The 20,662-nt window shown below is 43.1% G+C and overlaps 2 protein-coding genes across 11 annotated transcripts in view; both read right to left on the minus strand.

Annotated features, from left to right (window-relative positions):
• Positions 1–817: 817 nt before the first annotated feature.
• PROC (protein C, inactivator of coagulation factors Va and VIIIa) lies at positions 818–16,024 on the minus strand. Of its 3 annotated transcripts, XM_075032063.1 has the most exons (11): positions 14,991–16,024; positions 11,950–12,166; positions 11,266–11,426; positions 10,816–10,900; positions 10,267–10,427; positions 9,255–9,279; positions 8,594–8,704; positions 7,732–7,872; positions 7,256–7,365; positions 6,198–6,315; positions 818–1,685 (listed from the first exon to the last, which is right to left on the minus strand). In XM_075032063.1, exons 4-11 carry the CDS (start codon positions 10,880–10,882, stop codon positions 1,117–1,119), a joined length of 1,302 nt encoding a protein of 433 aa, XP_074888164.1. In that variant the 5' UTR covers positions 10,883–10,900; positions 11,266–11,426; positions 11,950–12,166; positions 14,991–16,024; the 3' UTR covers positions 818–1,116. The 3 variants fall into 3 exon arrangements, with proteins under 3 accessions (XP_074888164.1, XP_074888165.1, XP_074888166.1); XM_075032064.1 differs by lacking the exon at positions 11,266–11,426; XM_075032065.1 differs by lacking the exon at positions 8,594–8,704.
• Positions 16,025–16,169: 145 nt separating this feature from the next.
• DGKD (diacylglycerol kinase delta) overlaps positions 16,170–20,662 on the minus strand; it is a 72,232-nt gene continuing 67,739 nt past the window's right edge. For all 8 annotated transcript variants that reach the window (XM_075032049.1, XM_075032043.1, XM_075032044.1 and 5 more), the window contains one exon: positions 16,170–20,438. In XM_075032049.1, coding sequence (XP_074888150.1) covers positions 20,349–20,438 — 90 coding nt within the window. In that variant the 3' untranslated portion in view covers positions 16,170–20,348. The remainder of the gene's footprint in view (positions 20,439–20,662) is intronic.

A 20,662-nucleotide genomic window follows, 5' to 3' on the forward strand; every position in this document is an offset into this window, starting at 1 on the left:
GTCTCATCACAAGAGCAGAGTGAAGTTCTTCACTGATCCAAATATGCGTCCAAATCCTGACTGAGATGTTGGAAACATGTATCACTACAGCAGAGTTAGTGTCACTTCTTTTTTTACAAGATTAATTTAGCAGGCTGAAGTGCTAAGATTAAAAACAAGTATAAATTGTGATACTAAGCTTCATTTTGACTATTGCTACTTCCTATGAACTTATTGGTGCTATGTATCTTTCTTTTACTTACTGATATACACACAGACATATAGATACAGATGCAAACACACAGACACGCATATATTTATCAGCAAGTATTAGTAATGCTAATATAGCCTGCAGCTGATTGCATTCACTAGAATAGGAATGAACAAAAGTGTTTGTTTAGCTTGCTAATTTGAAGAGCTTTATGGACCTGAGGATAAATAGAGCATGTGAAAGCCTGGAATTAAAGCTTTTTTTTTTTAAATAACACCAGAATTCCCACTGACTTTTAAGGAAGTCTGTGGGGGGTAAAATCAGGCATTGAGTATGCAAAGAAGATACGGAGAAATTCTAGTGACCTGCTGAATCAACTTAATCTATGAGCACTAGAGCAAAATGTGAATGAGTGGAGGCAGTGATGATGATATTAAATTTCATTGCATTGAGAGAAAAGTTATACAAATACAGAGCAAACCAAAACAGTTACTGTGGATAATATGTTACAGTAAAGCTGAAATGACAGAAGTGTATCAGTACGGTGACTGGCAAAACACTTTTCTCTGTCCCCTCCTCCCCCCCACCCCAACCAACTCAGTCACTTTACACTTCAAAGATGGAATTGTCTGACCATGGACTATCTTATTTTCTACAATGCTGTACAGCATCTCAGTATAACAGGGTATTATTTCTTGCCTGTATGGCCTAAGTATGACCATGCTACAAATAAACAACATGGCCTGGAAATTAAGCAATGTAAACAATGTAAAAAAAAAAAAAAGTAAAAAAAATAGGCACCAAGGAAAACAGTACACAAGGTTTTAACATATACTCAATATTTAATACTGAAGGTCTGACAGTACATTACACTGCATACTGTCACCAGCACATAGCCACAATATTGCAGACTCTCAGTATCAGAATCAACCCTTCCAAGAAGCTGACATCTCATCTATGTGGTGCTGGATCCACTCAAGATACTGACTAACTTTAGTGTAGACTCCAAATTTCTCCCTTCTTCCACAGCCTTCACCCCAGCTCACCAGTCCTACCAAAAACCAAGTATCCTTATATTTAGTGATCATAGGGCCTCCACTGTCCCCAGCGCAGGAATCTTTTTTGTCTCCTAAGCTCCCAGCACACAGCATATTGTCAGAGATAGCAAATCTCATTGCCTGGGCACACTCATTCCGGGGAACCATGGGGATTTGAATATAACTGAGGAAAGTAGAGTAATTGTGGTTAGCATCACTTGTGCTGCCCCAGCCAGTTACCACCATCTGCTTCCCACTTCTTGTCAGCTCCTGTTCTGCCAGGTCGCGGGTGGGAAGACAGATAGGGAGCGCGTATTTGTTATACATCACGGGCTCAGCCAAGTGCAGCATGGCTATGTCGTTATCGGAGGTCTCCTTGGTGTAATTTTCGTGGCTCACACATTTATCAACCCAAATGGTTTGCTCATCTGCCTCAGTACGGAGACGGTGGAATTTACCTGGAAGAGCAAACAAGAAGATGACAGATGCTACCAAATCTTCCTTCACCTTGAATGCCAAGGCATCTGGATTACACTGCTCTTTAGAATTGTGCTTCATGTTTTTACTTCCCTTATGATATAGACATTTGTTCATTTTATGTTATAGGTTTAACAGTGTTCTTACTAGATGGAAAAATCTGTAAACTTTCCATATTTACGTAAATCATGAATACATACAGTACTAAATGAATTAGTACCCTAGAAGTATGGTCATCGGCTGAGAAGCTGAAATGCCTATGTATTGCCCTGTTGTGTTGGTATTACAATACACTTGTGCAACTTGAGAGATCTTCAGGAGCAAAACAATCTTCTTGGAGTCAGCACTGAAAGCTGGGAGAGCAAGCATACAGCAAAGCAAGACATTTACAACAGTACATGAGCTTTACGCTGTATAACCAGTGCCTGAATGACTGAACTTCAGTATTTATAAGACAAAGACGACTGACTGGTAAGGCTATTCCCTTCTGAAATCTTACATCTCTATTTTAAGGAATTTTTGACTACTTAAGACTTCTCAGTTGTTATTTCTGCTACGTGATCACGGCCACTTTGTGGGCCAAGCAGTTATGGAACAGGAAGCAGGAAACTAAGTTGAAAAGGGCCAGAAAGGCAAGAACAAGTCACTTGTGATACACTGGAGAAGACAGAAACAGATTGCTCTGATAGGATGTGAAGAGATAGCCCCAAGAATAATTATCAGTGGCTGGCACATTTCTGAACTGTGCTGTTGGTTAATTTAAGCTTCATATCAAGGCCTACTTCAGTATGTACTTGATAAAAACACTTCTTTGGGGAACTGTCCATTATGCACATTCAAGCTGCAGGCAGGCACACATCCAAGCACATGAGATGGCAGGACATCCAGGCTGACACCTCATCTCTCCTCATGCTGCATGTGTGTGACAGAAGTGTCCTTTCCTTCTCAGTCTCTATAAGCGAGTTGGAAGTTGCTCTTCATTACCACCTTTTCAAATGTGTGCTTCACAATACTGTCCTTCAAATTTGTTCCCCGACCCCTCCGTTAACTTTTGCCTTCTTTCAGTCTTATTTGAATCTCTCCAGATACAAACTCTAAAGCCAAGTTGCTCTGACTTTGCATGACCAAGGTCTTCTGAAGTCAATTGCTTTGGTGTAAGCTCCCCTGTTCTTGAGCCTGTCAATGAGGTATTGCAGCTCTTTGGGGTTTTTTTGTTGTTTTTTTTTTCTGTAAAGGGTCAGTGTCTCCAAGCATAGGGACTTTATGATCCACAGTAGTTCCAGAAATAGAAGACCCCCAAAGACCCCTTAAGTCCAGCTTTGGATCTGGGACTTCCAGACCAATTACTTCTCAGTCTCTCCTCTTCCTCCTCTGCAGACAGCCAATGGATGTTTCATACATGGACACAGCAGACAGCAGATGGCTCAAACTGCTCTGGGGGGGACACCTGTATTAAATAGTACCAGAGCCTGAAGGACTTGCTATTATCAAGCCAACACTCACAAATCTGTTTTTTTCTGCTATTACAACCTCTCTTCTTTGTGGCAACAGTGTCCGTAGCACCCCTGGAGCACATTTCCCTGTTACCCACTCTGCAGCCACTGTGGCTGGGGGCTGACTGGCAGGTAAGGAGCAGGGGTTTATTCCTGTCTTCACAGGTACAAACCTCTGCTTTAGGCCTCAGAAGTAACTCCGGACTTGAACGCTGTCAGATCATCTCCTCTGAGAAAGGCAGTTTAGTTGTGTAGGAGTATACCTTCTGCTCTGTAAACAAGCATGGCCATGAACTGTCTCTATTCTAAGAAACCTATGAACAAGCAGGTGACAGCTTTCACACTGGTGCTACTGTAGCAACAGCTCCCCCTGCTCCAGCCCAGTAGAAGACCCTTTTGACTTCTGGTAGTGAATACTTCCTTTCTCAGTTGAGTTATCCACCCCAAGAGTTTCAAATTCCAGAAGTCCTATCCACACCTGGATGTACCGAACCTAGAGGCTGTGTGAAATGCATCTAGTTCCTTCTACACAATAAGTAGCATCATAATCTCGTTGCTGGCAGAAAAATATTAACTGTGAAGTTCTACATAAACCTGTTCTCTGAAGGGAGAGACGGTATTTTGAATTGAATCATTACATTCACCTACTTGCTCTGTTTTCTTAGAGCTCTGAACACACTTCTGGATGCTCTTAAACTGGAGATGTAGGAACAAGAGCCACAAGTAGGAAAATTGGGTTGTTCAAATCGATCTTCCAAAACTTCAGCTACTCTGAGATCTAACTTTTCACTTCAGACACTAAAAAGCCATGTGAGTCCTGCTACAGGACTACTCCCCAAGCTCTTAAATGCAAACCCAGATGCGAGCTTCCCTTCCAGTTTTGCTCTTAGGTATGGCAAGCAGAGAGCTACAGTGGGACGAGTCCAGAACAGTGTTGGGTACCCCAGCCTGACAGAGGCAGGTCAAGTAGCACCTCTGCAGTCTCAGTACAAACACCTTCATCACTATCATGGAGCTCACACCTGCCCCCACAGACACAGCAATGTCTCCATTCAAAACTCTGTTCCATGTATCTCACTACATGTCTCTAGCGTTTAGGGTTCTTCTGATGAGAACTGCTTTTCTGGTGGCAGTAAAATGCCTAAAAGATACATGTAAAAGGACAACCATGTGATGATGTTAGGCTGGGTCTTAAAAAGATTCCCTTCTGCTTGACCTGGAATATCATTTAGAGAAGAATCTCTTCTCTCTTGGTGAAGTGTCAGTCTGTAGTCATCTCAGTCCTGCACCCCCTGCCCCCCTCCCCCCACCCCCAGTAAAGGACCCTTCTGTGGTTTCCATCTCACCACAGCAATACTGCTCAATGCATCACAGCTCTCAGTCCATGACCACACACTTGCTTCTTCCTCTATTAATAAGAAAGGTCTTTTGGGTAGCTAGGAGAGTGAGAGAAATTTGAGTCCCTATTGCTGATCATCCTCACATTATAAATTACTCTGTATACTCACCCCAAATCTATGTGAGATGTCTCTTGAGTTTCATTTAAGTCAAAAAAAAAAAAAGAAAACAAAAATCTTCTCAAATCAGGGTTCGCAAGTGCTGACTCTTTTCTTCACCCACTGGAAATCACTTTTTATTTGGACAGCACAAGACTCGCTTGACAGATCCCACCCCTTCTTTCTTTGCTGCAGAGAGATCTCTAGGCATGGCTGTCCCATCTGAAAGCTTGTCAGACTGCACAGATCTCTACCAAGACCTGCAGTATGAGGCCAGGATGAAGTAATTTAAGTGCAGCTTCAATACTTCCCCTAGTTACCATTTTCCCACTGACCTAATCCCTTGAAGTTACACTCAAAGCTACATCTAGCACTGCAGAGCATTCAAGACACCCCACCTGATGGTTGCTTTCCCCCTGAAATGTTCCAAGATCCTTTACCAAGCAAACTGCACAGGTTTCTTCTTCTTGGGCCTCACTAAAACTAAATATACATACTGGCAATCACTTAAAAGGGAAGAAAATTACTTACTAGTAACTGGAAGTGCTTGGAGATGTGTAGTCTGTATGCATATTCCCAAACCACCACACACACTTCTACTTTGATGTCCCTCTGTGGAAAAGGTGGATATTCTGGCACTAAGGACCCAAGGCTGTATTGCATGCTTTTCCACTCATTCTTTATGTTGAACAATGGAGGATGTACATAAACACATCCATCCATACGTGCCTTATTGTCTCTGTTCTCAAACATCTGCACATCCACAGTATATATGGAACACACGTACAGACAATATATTTCAAGGCTACGTATACAGACAACGTATTTGCAAGACTCTCCACAATTACTGGGAACAACCTATCTTTTCACTAATGGTGAAAAAAAGCAGTTGAGTTGTTATGCCTCTGTCACCAATGGTAGATAGAAAACACTAACAAAAAAAAGTCAACTTAAGTGTGAATGGATCACTAATTATTTTTGTCTGTTAATTCAGGAGCAGTACTGTACTTGACACAGATTTTCTCAGGCTTAAGAGCAGCAGTGCCAGTAAAGGCAGTGTCGCCATTCTGTAGCACCTCTCCTTTACTGAAACTCTCTTAAGTAAAGGTGTTCAAACGTATGAAAAGGCAGGAAGAGGCACTGTGACATTCTCCTCCTGGGATCAAGACTGTTTTTTTCAGTATTGGGATGACCTTGAATATTTTCATTATCAGAAAAATACAAGCAGAAGAGAACAAGTCTTTCGACTTTATAGACAAGCAGCAGTGCTCAGGAGACAGCTCACTTCCATAGTAATGTGGATAGTGGCTCAGATGAAATCAGATTTTTACTAAACTTTTTTGGTTTGTGCTAAGGTGCGTATTAAATACTTCCTAGACAACCTACTCCTACAACCAAGAAGGACTTTTGTCTTCTTAACTTGCTCGGCTTTCTCCTGAGATGATAAACCTTGGGAATGAAAGAATTGTATTTAAAAAAACAGGGACAGGCTTTTTTTCCATACCAAGTCTTACTTTGAGCCCCTCTTCTGCCTCAGTGCAGTGTGCTGCCGTTAGGACCCAAGATGGATGGATGAGAACACCCCCACACAGAAATTTCCCTTTGCTATTTTGCAGCATAATCTGAAACAAAAAAAGAGAGGTCTGACGCTGCATGGAGCACAGCTCACAAAATATTGTACACAGTCGTCTTTGTGGTTGCAAAATGCCCAGACGCATCAAGCACCAAAGCACGTCACATTCATTGAAGCCAAAGCTCTACAGTGGGACAAAAGCACTATGAATGGAACACTTACAAAAAGTTTTGAATATTCTTCCTGAATGAGGGCTGGCTTCATCCAAATCACAATACTGGTCACTGAAAAGCAGCACTTTGGTACTTCAAAGCTTTGAAACACAGAGCTCAAATGAGGGCATTATTCTTGTGTGCACAGCACACCAGAGACAGTGTATCATCTCAGGCTCCAACTCTCATGCTATGGTGTAAAAGGGCCTTTAATGTCAAATAGAACCAGGCCCTGATTATATGCATTCACTGGTTTCATGATAAGCTCTGTGAAGTCTCCCCTTTCTCTGTGATGTCCCGACCTGCTCTGTAAAGCTATGGCATATTTTGGTGATTAAATCTGCTAACTTGAATTTATGACAGATGAGGCTTATAAGAACAGATCCATGCAGAAAGGGGGAGAAGATTACCTCATACTCGCACCATAAGGCTGTTACAGTAGCTGGAGCATGCATTGCATTGCACAGCACGAGCTGCAGTGATTAAGTGGCCTTCCCCAGGATGGAGCAAGAGTAGGTAAGTGTCATCACTATCCTTTCTCTTGACATTGTTGGCAAGGTAAGGTAAAAAACTTGGCAACAGTGACAAGGTCAAGAGTCCTAACAGGTAGTAAACTATTTTTTCCTGTTACTCCAACTTTTGGATTGCTTTTGAAAAAGCTAAGCTAAAGGAATCTTAGCTTCATGTAACACCACCACTAGTAACGTAGGTGCCTTTCTGGAGCAGCAAGGCAGGTAGAGCTGTTTGGGAAGAGCCTAAACTATTATTTCTCCTTACCTGCCAAGGGCTGCCTCCCCTTCTTCCTATTTTTCCCTCAATGAGCCGAATATTGAATCCCGCTTTGGCTTCAATGTAGTCCATTTTCACTCTTCCACAGGGGAACTCCACTACAGGAGATGCAAAGAAGTTAACTAGCGAAGATCAGATCACCCAATACAAAACCTCTTTCTAAAGCACTCCCTCCATCTCTCTAACCAAGGCAATACTATTCAGTGGCTTCATGGAAGTCCCTCAGTGCTTTGCAGAGGAGGCAGTTTCCTGATTCCCCTGTATGTCTCCATGATGCAAACACGGGTTAAAGGCCATAAAGTGGGTATGAAGTTGGGAAATGCAGGCAGAGAGTTTCTCTGCATGGAATAGATGTTTTGAAAACTAGTACAAAGTGCACTGCAGACAATTCTCCCATAACACCCTCTTACTTCATGTTTGAATAATAGCCTGTCAAATCTCAACTACAAACATCCTCCTCTTACCTCCAGGCTCGCACATGGTATGGTCGTTCATCAACTGATACCCAGACGCACAGCTGCAAGAGCGGCACTGGTTGGCAGGGTCATCCCTACAGAAATGTTCGCATCCTCCATTATTGACAGTACAGTTGGTGTATTTGACCTCTGTGGAAAAAATGAACAGCAAGAGAGACATAAGAAGTTGGAAAGCCAGAGTCACAGGAAGGTAAAGTGGTAAAATGACATTGTCATTCAAGTGAGCAACAGCTGACAATAGATTTGGGATGACAGTTGTGGGCTTTAATGGCACTTGAGCCCTGAGACAGCAAACAGATCTTGGTCCAGAATAAGACAGTGGGGAGATGGAGAAAAACAGAGATTACTGTCAGGGCAGGTAGACTGGAAAACAGAAAATTCAGTCACTGAGTGCAAGTCAGACAGTGCACAGTGTTGATGATACATGACATACATGCTCATCCCTAAATATGCTATCCAGCTTTTGTCCAAGGAAGAAATTGTCACAGTAATGACAATCAAATATTTGCAGTGGATTTTTTTTTTTCACCCTGTATTGTAAAAAACCACCACCATCATCCCTGTACTGACAGTTCTGAAGTAACTGAAAACTCTGCTCTACAGAATTATTTCCAGTACTTTTTGTAAAATTTAGTTATCTCAGTTCTCCAAACCTCTCCCATGGCAAGACAAACTTCATTTTGCTTTAGATAAGCGCAGATAATCCTTTTACCACATCATGAAGCAAAAGAGAAATCACATTAGTAAAGAAAGCAAGTATACTGTGCAATGTCAAAAGTGTTGATCCCTATTACACAGAGATCCCTGTCACCAATAATGTTATTTTATAGTGGATTAAAGGCAACATTACCATAATTGCACAAAACCCCCTCCCAGCCTTTGTTACATATGCAGGAAAATTTTCCAATATTGTCCTTGCAGATCCCATTGGAACAAGGCTGTGGGTCACACTGATCTCCATCTGAAACGGAGGCAGGAAAACTCAGTTCCTGAATCAAGATCACAGATCAAACATTAACACGAACAGACCCTCCCCAGATTCCCAAGCATCATCCATGGTTTCTGCCACCAAATGGTGATACCTCCATGGTGCTGGCCCAGAGACAAGGCTAGTTGTTTGGGTTCTGAACCACAGCTGTAGAGTGAGTGGAGTGGGCAGAAGGGGAAGAAAGAGCAAAACCTGAGGCAGACAGGGCAGAGGCAGGTTATTGTGGAAGTGAAGAGCAGGGGTGGGGCTCCTCTTTGGACAATGTCAGGCAGGGTTAGAGCATCAGAAAGCACTTTTGACCAGTGCCTTAGCTCTGGAAAGATGACTGAGGACAGACAGAGATATACCTCAAGTTTTTTTAGGAAGGCTGCTTGTATGTTAGAACAGGAAAACATTGTTTGCACAGCCCATATAAGAGAGAATGAGAATTTTAATCAGTATGTGATACATGGCAGCAGGAAGGCCAAGTATCAATTACTCTTGAGGAAACACAGACAAGTGATTAGGGAGGTCTTTCGCTTACCTATATACTTGCTCCAAAAATTTAGCTGTGGAGAAACAAAACTTACGTTAAGACTAGAAGCAGATTTTTAACAAGTGAGGGATTTAAAGTGTATCATGGTCTTGGCCAATACAGCACTGCACCCCAGTCAATAGCGTCAGTCTCATTCTTCCTGACAGCATAGTGACTGGCACTACAAACCAACAAAACTGGTCAACCCGGACGTTCATGTATCGCCTATACTCAGCACATATTACCCTGCCCTGCTCGCAGACTCACCAGCACCACAACTTCTCAATATCCCCACAGCTTCTCTGTTTTCTTGTCACTTACTGCCAGGTAAGTCACCAGTGTTGTTGAGTGCACAATTCATTTGTGCCCAGTTAGACAAAATGTGGGCATTGTGAAGAAAGACTCCACTCCACTCTGGCATCTGAGCGACAGCAAGGACTGATTCATCCTACATGGCAAGTCTACTGTGCTTAACACAGTAAGAAAAAGTCCAAGCCAACACAATGATCAGGTGTGGAAAGGGGCAGGAATCAGTGATGTTGACAATAAAGGTAGTGCCCAATTGAAAATATGAGGGTTGGAAAAGGAGAGAGAACCTAGTGATAAGAGAAATGTTTGTCAGGCACAGGTGGGAGACTGGGGAGATACAGCAAAAGGCAGCTGGCACTGGCGAATGGACAACAGAGAGCAAAGGACTGGAAGGACCGCAAAAAACTCAGTGGCAGCAAGAAGAGCCAATGGGGTCAAGCAGGGATTGAGACTACCTGGTTGGGACCAAAACCTCACAATTAGGTCAGGTGGGACATGCATGAGCAGCCAAGTTTTGTGGTCCATACAGGTGGTAACTTGACAATTGCTGTAACACAATCACATTCAAAACCATGCCTACACCTTTGGAGTCAGGACTGATGCGTGTTCAGTGCTGACAGCAAGATCTCCTATGCCCTGGATTGCAAAACTTTAAGAAAACAAACAATTGATTATTTAAGTCCCACATTCATCCTTAAAAAAACCAACTTACTGTTGCTTCCTTGGTTTCAAATATCTCACTGGCCTCCTCAAAGTCACACCGCTCTTCAATGCACTCGCGTTCCACAGAGCCCGGTTTGAGCTCCTCCAGAAAAGAGTTTGCCCGCTTCTGGATTTTCAAGACTTGGTTTGCATCTTTATTGCTGTAAAATACTGGAAGCGAAAACGTGAAAGCACAAGCAGGGAAAAGAGCTGGCTGAAAACTGGTAGTGGTCCTTTCCAAAGAACACTTATCAGAGCAACAGCCCCTCTCTAGGACAGCAAGAGAGCCTGCTCTAGAAACCATAAGCTGTCAGTGCTGTGCTGCAGAAGCAAGCTCCAGCCTCTGCTCTGTGGTACTCAGACAGCTTGTCGGGCTCACGAGGGCTGTGACCAGGCAGCCATCATGGCCCAGCACTGTGTGTGCCAAGCTCTGCTAGAGGAATTCAAACCCCCCATAATGGGAACGATTCCAGCCACCTCCAGTGACTGGCAGATGAGCAGTAAACACACTTGCAGCGACTGGAAAAAGGTGAAGGTGATCTCTAAAATGAAAACTTACTTGAGGTACTACAGACTCGTGAAGAGCAGGCAGCCAGCAGCACCCCTATGGTGATGAGCTTCCACATACTGCAGGCAGGAGTCACCTAAAGAAGAGAAGGTAGGTGTGAAGGGGAGTGCACTGCTGAACCGCAGAACAACTCCCCTGCTGCAGACAGTTTCTATTCAGATAGCTCTGCTATCTCCTTCACTTGTTTTTCTCAGAGCAGCTCCCTCGCTGAATGCTGTGCTGTGGCTTTCTCCGATTCCAGCTCCAAAGCGGCTGTTCAATTTGAGGCCCTCCAGACTGGTTTGCTAGTTCCCTTTAACCCATCAGCAGCTCTCCCAGAACACTTCTTGTCTGCCCTGACATCATCCCCTTGTCACCAGACATTTTTTATAAGCTTTATGCTTCATTAAAGCAAGCTGTACTTTGAAATCCCGAAGGATACAATACTTTCGAAGCACTTACTGCTTTATTCAGTGTGAATCAGTGTGATCTATTCTTCTGCCATGAGCTCTGCTGGAACTTAGTTAATCCATAACTTCAGATATTTACTCTTCAGAGTGACATGAAGGGCTTTCTTTTTAGTCATTAAACAAACAGTGCTCAGGGGGAGCCTGGCAATTTACCTGCATGCAGGAGAAACATGGAACAGCTGAGGCACCCACTCATGCCTTTTTCAAATCTGTTTTCTTTTATTTTGATTCTCTGGCAAGTGGAAATGGTTATGTTTAGTTCTTAAGCGTGACCACCCAGTGCTGATGTCTCTTGACCCCAAAAGGGAAACATATTGCTATTTTTAAGAGTCCTCCCCCTTTACTTTCTCATCAAACATTCCACCACAAAACAGCCAAGGCAACTAAGCCCCCTGAGCCATGAGCAGGCAGTGCCTGCCCCATCAGCTGCCTGCTGTGAGAAGGCAGTGCAAGAAGCTTGCCCTGCACCTTTTGGTGTACTGGATTGGCTCTCAGCAGCACAAAATCTTCTGCTGAATTTTGAATATTAAACATTTTAGAGAAAAACCACAATCCTTTTCAGAAGTTTTCTTGCACTGGAGATGGTACAAACCAGTGCATCCCCCTTCTCTGAAAGCAGTTTGTGCAGCAGCACCTCTGTGAGCAGTACAGAACGTGACATCTTCACGCAAATTACCTGTGCAACCACATGTCCTTAGGGGTCCTTCCACTGGGTGTCAGGAAAAGGTGGGCCTCCCCAGGATCTCGGCTCATGTCCAGTGACACTGTTTAGGAGAGCTCCAACTGCTTATAAAACTTTTTTTCTTTTTCCCTTACAAACTTGGCCGTGGACTTTCTTGAAAACAAGCTCTCTTTAAACAAAGGTTTCAAAGTTCACCTATCTGGGACTTGTGCTGAAAAAAAAAAAAAAAAAAAAAAGATTGCAGCATCCAAAATCACAGCTGGGAAAGATGTGTGCAGTGCTAAGCTCTACTGATATATATGCTTTATCCTCAATTCAGCCATTCAACAAGAAAATTTCAACTGAGACTAATGATAACAGATTTTTGCCAAAAATAAAATTTATGAAACACACCTGAAGACAGGAAACATAAAATAGGAAATCTAAAGAGAGAGAAGCAAGTGTAGTACCATATATTTGAAGTATTACTCGTAATATCTGTAGCTGACCTGGCTATCTAGAAATAGCACTTTGCTACTGCATAGGTTACAAGTTTTTTAATACACTTTCATTTCTAAGACTTGGTATAAGTTGGAAATTTAGGACACACACATGAACTGCCAACCTAAAACATCTAAACTAACATGTCAGCCTCCTAAAAAACTTTTTTTTTTTTTTTTAAACCTATACTGATGCTTGGAAAGAATGAATTTAGCTCTTCATCAGCCCTTGTGTTTTGGGGGCTTTATATTCCTGCTTTCCCATTTCTCTTGCTACTGGAGTGCTGAAATATGTATTTCAAAAGCCAGCACTTGATCTCTCAGGTAAGTCAGTCTCATATGACTCCAGGTGCAGGGGACTGAAGAAAAGATGCTCCAGGATACTTCAAGATCTGCCCAGTTTTGCAAGCCAGGGAACCATTTCAATCTAAACAATTACAGAGTTGGGCCCACTACTTACTAGTTCCCCTTCATAAAAAAAATAGTAATATTTCTGAAGAGGACTAGAAGAGGGTGAAGAGGAGTAAACAGAGAAACTTCATAAGAGATTAGCAAGACAGAGGCTCCACATCATTTTAATTAACACTGTGGAGAGTTCTGATTCACACTGTGTTACCAACAGGCATTAATAATCAACAGAAATCACCTCCCTGAAGTAAAAAAACAGTATTTCAGATGTTTCAAATTTCACAGCTCAAAGATATCCCCCCTTACAACCTGAAGGGTAAGAGCACACCAGACTGCACATTGTGTTCTTGTTTCCCTGTGTATAAAAAAGCCAAATGCTTTGGGTTTGCCTTTTACAGGAAAGCTTCTGGAAAACTCTCAAATGTGTTCTCAGCCTGTAGCTTCTTAGCCAGGAGTGCTGAATCACTCCTCTCAAATTTTTCCAAATTGAAATTGTAATTTAAAATGTAAATTTCCATAAATTAAGGAGATTCTAGACAGATGTAAATTTTGATAGAGAGAGGAACTGAGATGGCAAAGCTACAAGGCCTCAAAATCACAGCTCTTCAGCAATCAATCTTGTATTACATCCATCAATTCTTCCTACTTCTTCCATAACAGCTTTTAATTTGCAACAAATCTGAGTAACTCACTGAGCAACTCCTATATGCACACCAGAGCCTCTCCCTGACAGAGCAATACCAAGGTCTCCCTTTCATCCTGGACACTGACTTCTTGCAAGACTTGTAGAAACATAATGTTCTGTGAGCCATCTTTCCCCATGAACCATGTGAAATGAGGCAGTAAGTTCCAAACAGGCATTGAAAGGGGTAAGACAGGCTGATACAGCACCAGACAAACCAGACCACTCCTGCTTCCCTAGGAAACCAAGCTGAAATATTAAGTCTCCTCAGGCTGCTCTTCTTAAAAGAAAAGGTCCTTGGAGGCCAAGGTTTTGCACCGCTCACACACAAGCACAGGAACACATTGCCAGGAACACAGAAACACCTCTCTGTGGAGAGCCTTTTTGTAGGGACGCAGCCCTGAGCATGTCCTCAAGCAGGCTGCTGGGAAGTGCTGCTGTGAATCCAGTTTGCAGCCCAGAGGAATCTGACAACCTGGGCAGGAAGCAAGCTGCTCCTGTGACAGTCCCTCCTAGCCTGTTACTTCCCTGGTTGGTATCTGCTCGAACCTGCCTGAGGCTGCAGCTGTGCACAGCCTTTAACAAAAGCGAGACCTACCGCTTGCTCCAACTCCTCCTGTCGACAGCACAGCCCAAGGACAAGAGGCCTGAAACCGCCTCCGTCCCTGCTCCCCTGAGGAAAAGCCATAGGCCACAACTGACTCATATTTTACCCTGAAGTCAACAGAAGTGGTGTGTCTTTTAGGTCATATGCAAACTCTCCCACCTCTTCCTTTCTTGCGAAGACAAAGACTTACGACCTTCCACGCCACTTGGTAAGCCAGCAAAATACTGGAACTCTTCAGATGGAAGTTGCTAGCAAACTGCCATGTATTTTTTAGCTGTTATTAACACAAAATGTTACCTTGCGCTGTGTCTCAGAGCCTTTTCATTCTGCCCATGTGAGAATTAAACATCTCAAGCTGCTCAAGGCCCAGCTGGTGGGTGCAGTTATTCATTCCAACCAGACACACAGCAGCCAAACAAGGAATTTCCCTTACCACTCTGAAGCTGCTTTACAGATAAGGAATGACAGGGCTTCTTCTAAACCTGTTCATTTCCAGTGCTGCCCATTCAATGGGAGCAGATTTCCTCAACTTCTCAACTCTCCTGACACTTTACGCTGCATTAAAAAAAACCAAACACATAAACCCCCCCAGCCAACAACACTTACGACACGGGAAACAGCAGCAGAACACATTTTAAAAAAACAACTCATTGGTACTTCATGATCTTTACAGGACACCTTGCTCCCTACCCGCTCCACCCTCCCAAGATCCGTTGAGTAGCTATCAGTCAAACCAAGAGGATGGCAGCCCTGATCAGGAGGTCTGATACCCCAGTAATGATACACTGAGTGGGGCAAAGAATTTCTTGCTATTGGCTTCTGCCACATAAATAAAAAAAAAAAGGCCAAAATGAATTACCTGTATCAGAGGAGTCCACACATCTTCTGTCTCTCTGCTGCTGCATTCTTTGCATGTTTTCTGTAATGCTACTTAATGCAGAGCCTGACACTCGGGTCCGGCACGTGTGTGAGCAAAGGCAATGATTTTTCTTTTCTTCTTATTAATAGGACTAGGTAACTAATATTTTAATGATCAATTTTAACATTTTCATCTTGCAACAGTATATAACATTACTTCGGTTTCTTATGTTCCTGTCACATGAACTACTCTCTCCACACAAAGACAAAGTAATTCCTTCAGTTTAACTATCAAGTACAAAGGTCTTTTTCACATAGAAAATATTCATGACCATTATAAGTTACGTTCCATTTACTTTGCATCAGTACTATGGAACTCTATGACCATCCTCTCAGTTCAAAATAGTCTGCTGAAAGTTTCTTGTCAGCATCTTACAAACACATCAATCTGCACAGATGGAAAAGAAAGCTCATCACAATCCAATCCATCAACTGCTCACTCAAACATCTCCAAATCTTTTAGTCTTGAGTTTACAGGCGTCATTTTATGGCAGTCAATTTCTACATTTCATGAGAAAACTCGTTTCTCCTACATTTTTGGAAATGCACTTTCACTTTTCCAGTTACTGTATATATTGCCTGCAATAAACTGAATGCACAGAGGCACAAGCAGAGTAGAGAAACAACTGTTCCCGTCTCATCAGGGCAATGCACCGCCATGACCTGGAAGACGTGGTCACACCACACCACACCACACGATTAGAGGTCTACAAGCACATGGAGGTTAACTAACAAATACCCTGCTGAGTTTGAGTGTCTTCCCATCTAGCTGTGGGTTTGCAGACAGTGGAGCTATGATCAGGATGAGCAGCAGCAGAACCACCATGTTTAAAACATCTCTTATTTTGTTCATTGCAGAGATACAGCTAATAAAAATAATCTACATGATGTCTTCTACTCCATGCCAATTAAACCAATGCAAAGAAATGCTACAAAACTAATCTACAACAATCACATTTACCATGTCACTCCGCTCTAAGGAACAGCTCTGAACTTCTGATGCAATTCCAGATAAAGGCATTTTATCACAGCACAGATTTTAATTAGCTGGTTCCCACCAGATGGGCACTGCAGCCCCCTCACACAACGAAATCAGTAAAAGAGAATCTTTACTGGAAGCTCAGAAACATGTTTACTTTATATACAAGAAAAACTTATTTACAACAATCAACAGTAAACTATGTACAAAAAAATACAAGAGACATTTCCATGGTAATCACTGTATAAATTAACATAATAAATAGCAGGGAAGCAGGTCCCATTCTTAAGGCACAAAACCTTCTTCCCAAGACTGCACAGGGATTCACTTGCTTCCCTATGCTTTTGACAGGATCACAGGAATGGCGGGGAGACCCCTGAGGAACAACAGTCGGTGGACGATGATATAGACATGCAGTCACTGCTGACAGTTGTAGAAAAACATCTTTTTTCATCCTTTCCTTTTTTTTTTCTTTTTACAGTACACACATCTTAAGATACAAAATATTTTGTGTAAACAGTCTTTTTTTAAATCACATAGATAGTATGCATATTTTTAAATAATACTAAAACAATGAACAAAGCTTTCCATACGATTTGGGTGCAGAAACATTCCCAGGACTGGCACTGAAGGCCTCAGCAGAGCTGGAGGCTCCCGGGTGCCCAGCTCTTGTGTGGCCTGGCCAGGCCAGCACCTCTGGGCACCAAGCAGCACAGCTCCCCTCCGCTGCAAAGAGCGGACTCCTGCTGCAGCAGCGGACACCTGCTCTCAGCACTAAGATCCCACAAGCAAAACCAGAAAGACCGCATTAGTGCTAACAGCCCTCCCGAAGGTAGCCCAGAGCAGGACGTCACTGATAGCTGCTTCACGGGCCAAACCTCCCTCGAGTCTCCATTGCATGCACTCCCACTGAACCGAAACATCCTAACACAGGGTACATTATCTCCGGAATCTGCCATTAAAGTTAAATATCCAGGGCAGTGCCAGAATGTGAGACAATGTACTGAAACCTCTTCCTAGCAGAAGAAACCATACGCCCAGCTCACTGCAGACACTGTCCCAGCATCACTGCCAAGGGTGAGGGATGATAAACAGAAGGTCCCACACAGCTTTCACATGAGTTGCACTTTTTAAGAGACTAAACATATGCATGACATGCGCAGTTCTAGCTTCTCTCAAGCTGGTGTTTTACCTGAGACTGCAGGAGAGTCTCTTTTTTGGCAAGGCAGCAGATTTTTTTACTAATTGTTTTTCCTGTGTTTCTCTCCCACAAAAAATTATCAGATGCCAGAAGAGGAATTTGGAATAATGTAGCCAGAAGTTCAGCCTGGCTCCCTACTTTGCAGATAGCTCCCACTGACGTTTGACACAAACTGTCCTCATTTAGTCACAAAATCTCTGCAACAGAAATTTGCATTATTCCCAGTGAGGCGCACAGAGCTATGACCCTTTTAATTAGATATAAACCTTAATAGATATTCAAAGGCACTCAGGTTAAATGTGGATTGATCCCATCTTCTAGCTCCTAAAAGAAGGTAGAACTCCCTCCCTGCCTCCAGTAAGCAACAGACAGGAATATACTGGCTATGAACCCTTTGATAAAATGTGCACATACACAAAAAGGATCTGAACCCTTCAACATGACATATCATAAAAGAAATGAACATTGGTCTGTGCAGGCATCATCGCTCATAGCAGATGGCTAATGGCCATCAAGCCTCTAAAGATGTGGCACAAATTAAGGAACGTGACTGAATCCATAAACTCTTTGGATTCCCCTGGTACTCTGAGCAGGAAGAGTAGAGAGGAGCTGCTTCTATTGAGGCAAGAATTTAACCCCCCAGGTATTATGCAAGCAAGGCAAGTGCATATTGTTTATACATTTTTAACCATGAGGTTGCCTGGAGAAACTTCACAGCAAGAACAGCTTCTTCACCATGTACAGGAACAAACACAGATCTCGCCTCTTCTTCAGAGTTATCACCTGCCTTGTGCTCCCTGCTTGCTCTCTCCTCAGCAAGCACATGAATGTCCTAACCATGCAACACTCCTGGGGACAGGCAGTGGGCTGCAACTTACTGTTACCAGCAAGCATGGCTGCATCCTGGAGCTCTCCTTAGTGGAGGTTTCTCCTCATTCTCATGCAGATGCTACTCTGTGTCTCAACGACCAAGTGGGAGAACACAGTATGTCTACAATTCTTATCTATCTGATACCTCAGGAATTCAATACAGTGGCAGGGGGGCTGTACTGATAAAGAAAAAATGTCACTATGCAAGCAATTGCCAATGTATAGATAGCAGAAACAAATTCAGAGCAAAGCTGAACATATTTCTTGCTCAGTCCCCGCAGTATTTACAAGAGAAATTCTGCTAGCTGGATCAAGCATGTTTAGTCTTCTGTTAACTTCTCATGAGCAAACCCTGTCACTTGCTAGGCTGACAGGAAACGTGGGTGAATGACAACTAGTTAAAGACAGACAGAGTCAGAATAATCCTTGGTGAAATCTTAAAGAATGCAATGGTGTTTGCTCAACATGAAATCAGCCCATAACCTTTTTAAGCTGACAAGTCTTTACATAAAATAACTTGACTGACTGTTGCTAGACTAGAGAGCTGATGTCAATTTGATAAAATCCTTACAAATAACAAAGAAGAATGATGTCCTCAGGAAATTATCTTTTATGCCACTGTGTGTGTGGCCATTTTTCTGTCTGCAGCCATAGCGAGACAGGTGCCACTCTGTAATAACAAAAAAAAAAAAATACATACAAAATGACGAAGTAATTAAAAATTCCTGCTGTTTCTCCAGCTTTACAGAACTGAACGTTCCCAAATTCCCTTCGCAGTGATAAACATGGCAATACAACTATGCATGCTGGTCTTCGGGCTTTAACAGTCACCTGACTGAGGTCAGGCAATACAGTGGAAATTTGAAGGCCATCTAGGAACTCTGATTCAGAGGCACTAATTTTTCCATGCTCCACTGCTGGTGGTACCAAAGGCAATTTACCAACATACTCCAGTTTTCATTATGATGCTCATCCGCTCAGTAACAATCCTCCTTCTCTCAGTGCTCTTATAGAAGCCCTGATGTTTGACAGCACACGATAGCTCTCTCAGGGGTACAACCCAAGAGGGCTGAGCCACCCTAAGCTTTTGGTATCCACCTTGGAGTGAAGAAGCAAGGCAGCAAGAGAAAGTAGTAAGGTGGAAAAGTCACTAGAACCAAGACAGGTGAAAAAATGCAAGTACTACAGACAAATCGTATCTTTTGTGACAGAAATAGTTTTCTGCACTGCAAGTTGAAGTAAAGAAACAGCTCTGTTGTCTGTGGCAATGAAGGTGGCACTAAATGGGAAGGAAGCCACTCCTGGCCATTGCCAGTCATGCTGCTTCCCTGACCAAGACAGAGCAAATTGCTCCGCATCTCATTCCATTTTACATTACATTTCTTACACAGCCCAAACAGCTAGTTATCATTCCTCTCCCTTTTATCTGGTCTCCTGAAGATGAATTCAGAAGGGAGTAAGTCAGAGCTGATCTCCTGTAATCTTTTGGCTCTCCAGAATTTTGTCTTTTCTTACTGCCAGGAATTTCTGAACAATTGTTTGTGATGCCTGAAAACCTACAGGTTGTACCATTGCCACTGGCTCGAAGAGGCCCAGCAGAAGACCCCACAAACTGGTGCAAACCGCTGTTTGAAATACATGCATTGTTTGTTGCAAGGCATAAGTGAGTGAGAATCACTGGGTGTTCATTGGCAAGAGGTCTGTACTGGCTTTGAATTTCTGATGCAAATCACATGCAACTACAGGTGGATGAAAAAGGGATTAGTAAAACACAAGGACAAGCTTTGTCCCACTTAAATGCTCTATGATACAGGTGTGACACACAGATGAGCAGAGAAGTTTTGGGTCTGAAAAGACTGTCAGATGCTCCTGAACTAAGACTGGCCAATATATTTTTCGCCCTGAATAATTCTAATGTGATGAAGTTATCCAGTAAAGGTAGCTGTGTTGCAATTCTCAGGAGGCCTGCATTGTCACTGGAACCAGAACTTCCCACATCGGAGGACATGGTTCTTCAAATAGCAAGTGAGTTCTCTTCTGGGAGCCTCTGCCTGACCGCAGATAAGGTGCCTCTTGACTGGATGCAGCCGTACCCCACAGGAAGAAAGGTAGCACCATGCTTGGTTGATATGAGCTCTGAACAGCTACAATTTGGCTGTTCAGTAGAGACAGTTGTGAGCACATCTGCTCTGTGAGGTGACTGCTGTGCAGTTAGGGGGAATGGTAGACACAGGCTGTGAAAACAGAGGCTAAACCTCGCTGCCAGGAGTACTCCGGCTCAGCTCCTTGATCCCATGCAGTATCCTCTTCATGTGACCCACTTTGGTCACACCCAGGTCCTGGAAGAAAAGAGAAAACCTTACCTTAGGAGAAAGGCGGAGGGAAATTCCAGGTGGCCAAGCAGTGGTTACGAACTAGTCAGCCAGTTACACAGAGAGGAGGAAACCAAGCAGAAAGGTTACAAACCTGATTGTTATATATGGAACCTCAAACCATGTGTCAAAAAGCTATCACTGCATGACAAGGTAATGAACACAGAGCAGGCACAGAGTAATGGAGAGAA

The sequence above is a fragment of the Buteo buteo genome, chromosome 7, assembly GCF_964188355.1.
Source record: "Buteo buteo chromosome 7, bButBut1.hap1.1, whole genome shotgun sequence".
Lineage (NCBI taxonomy): Eukaryota > Metazoa > Chordata > Aves > Accipitriformes > Accipitridae > Buteo > Buteo buteo.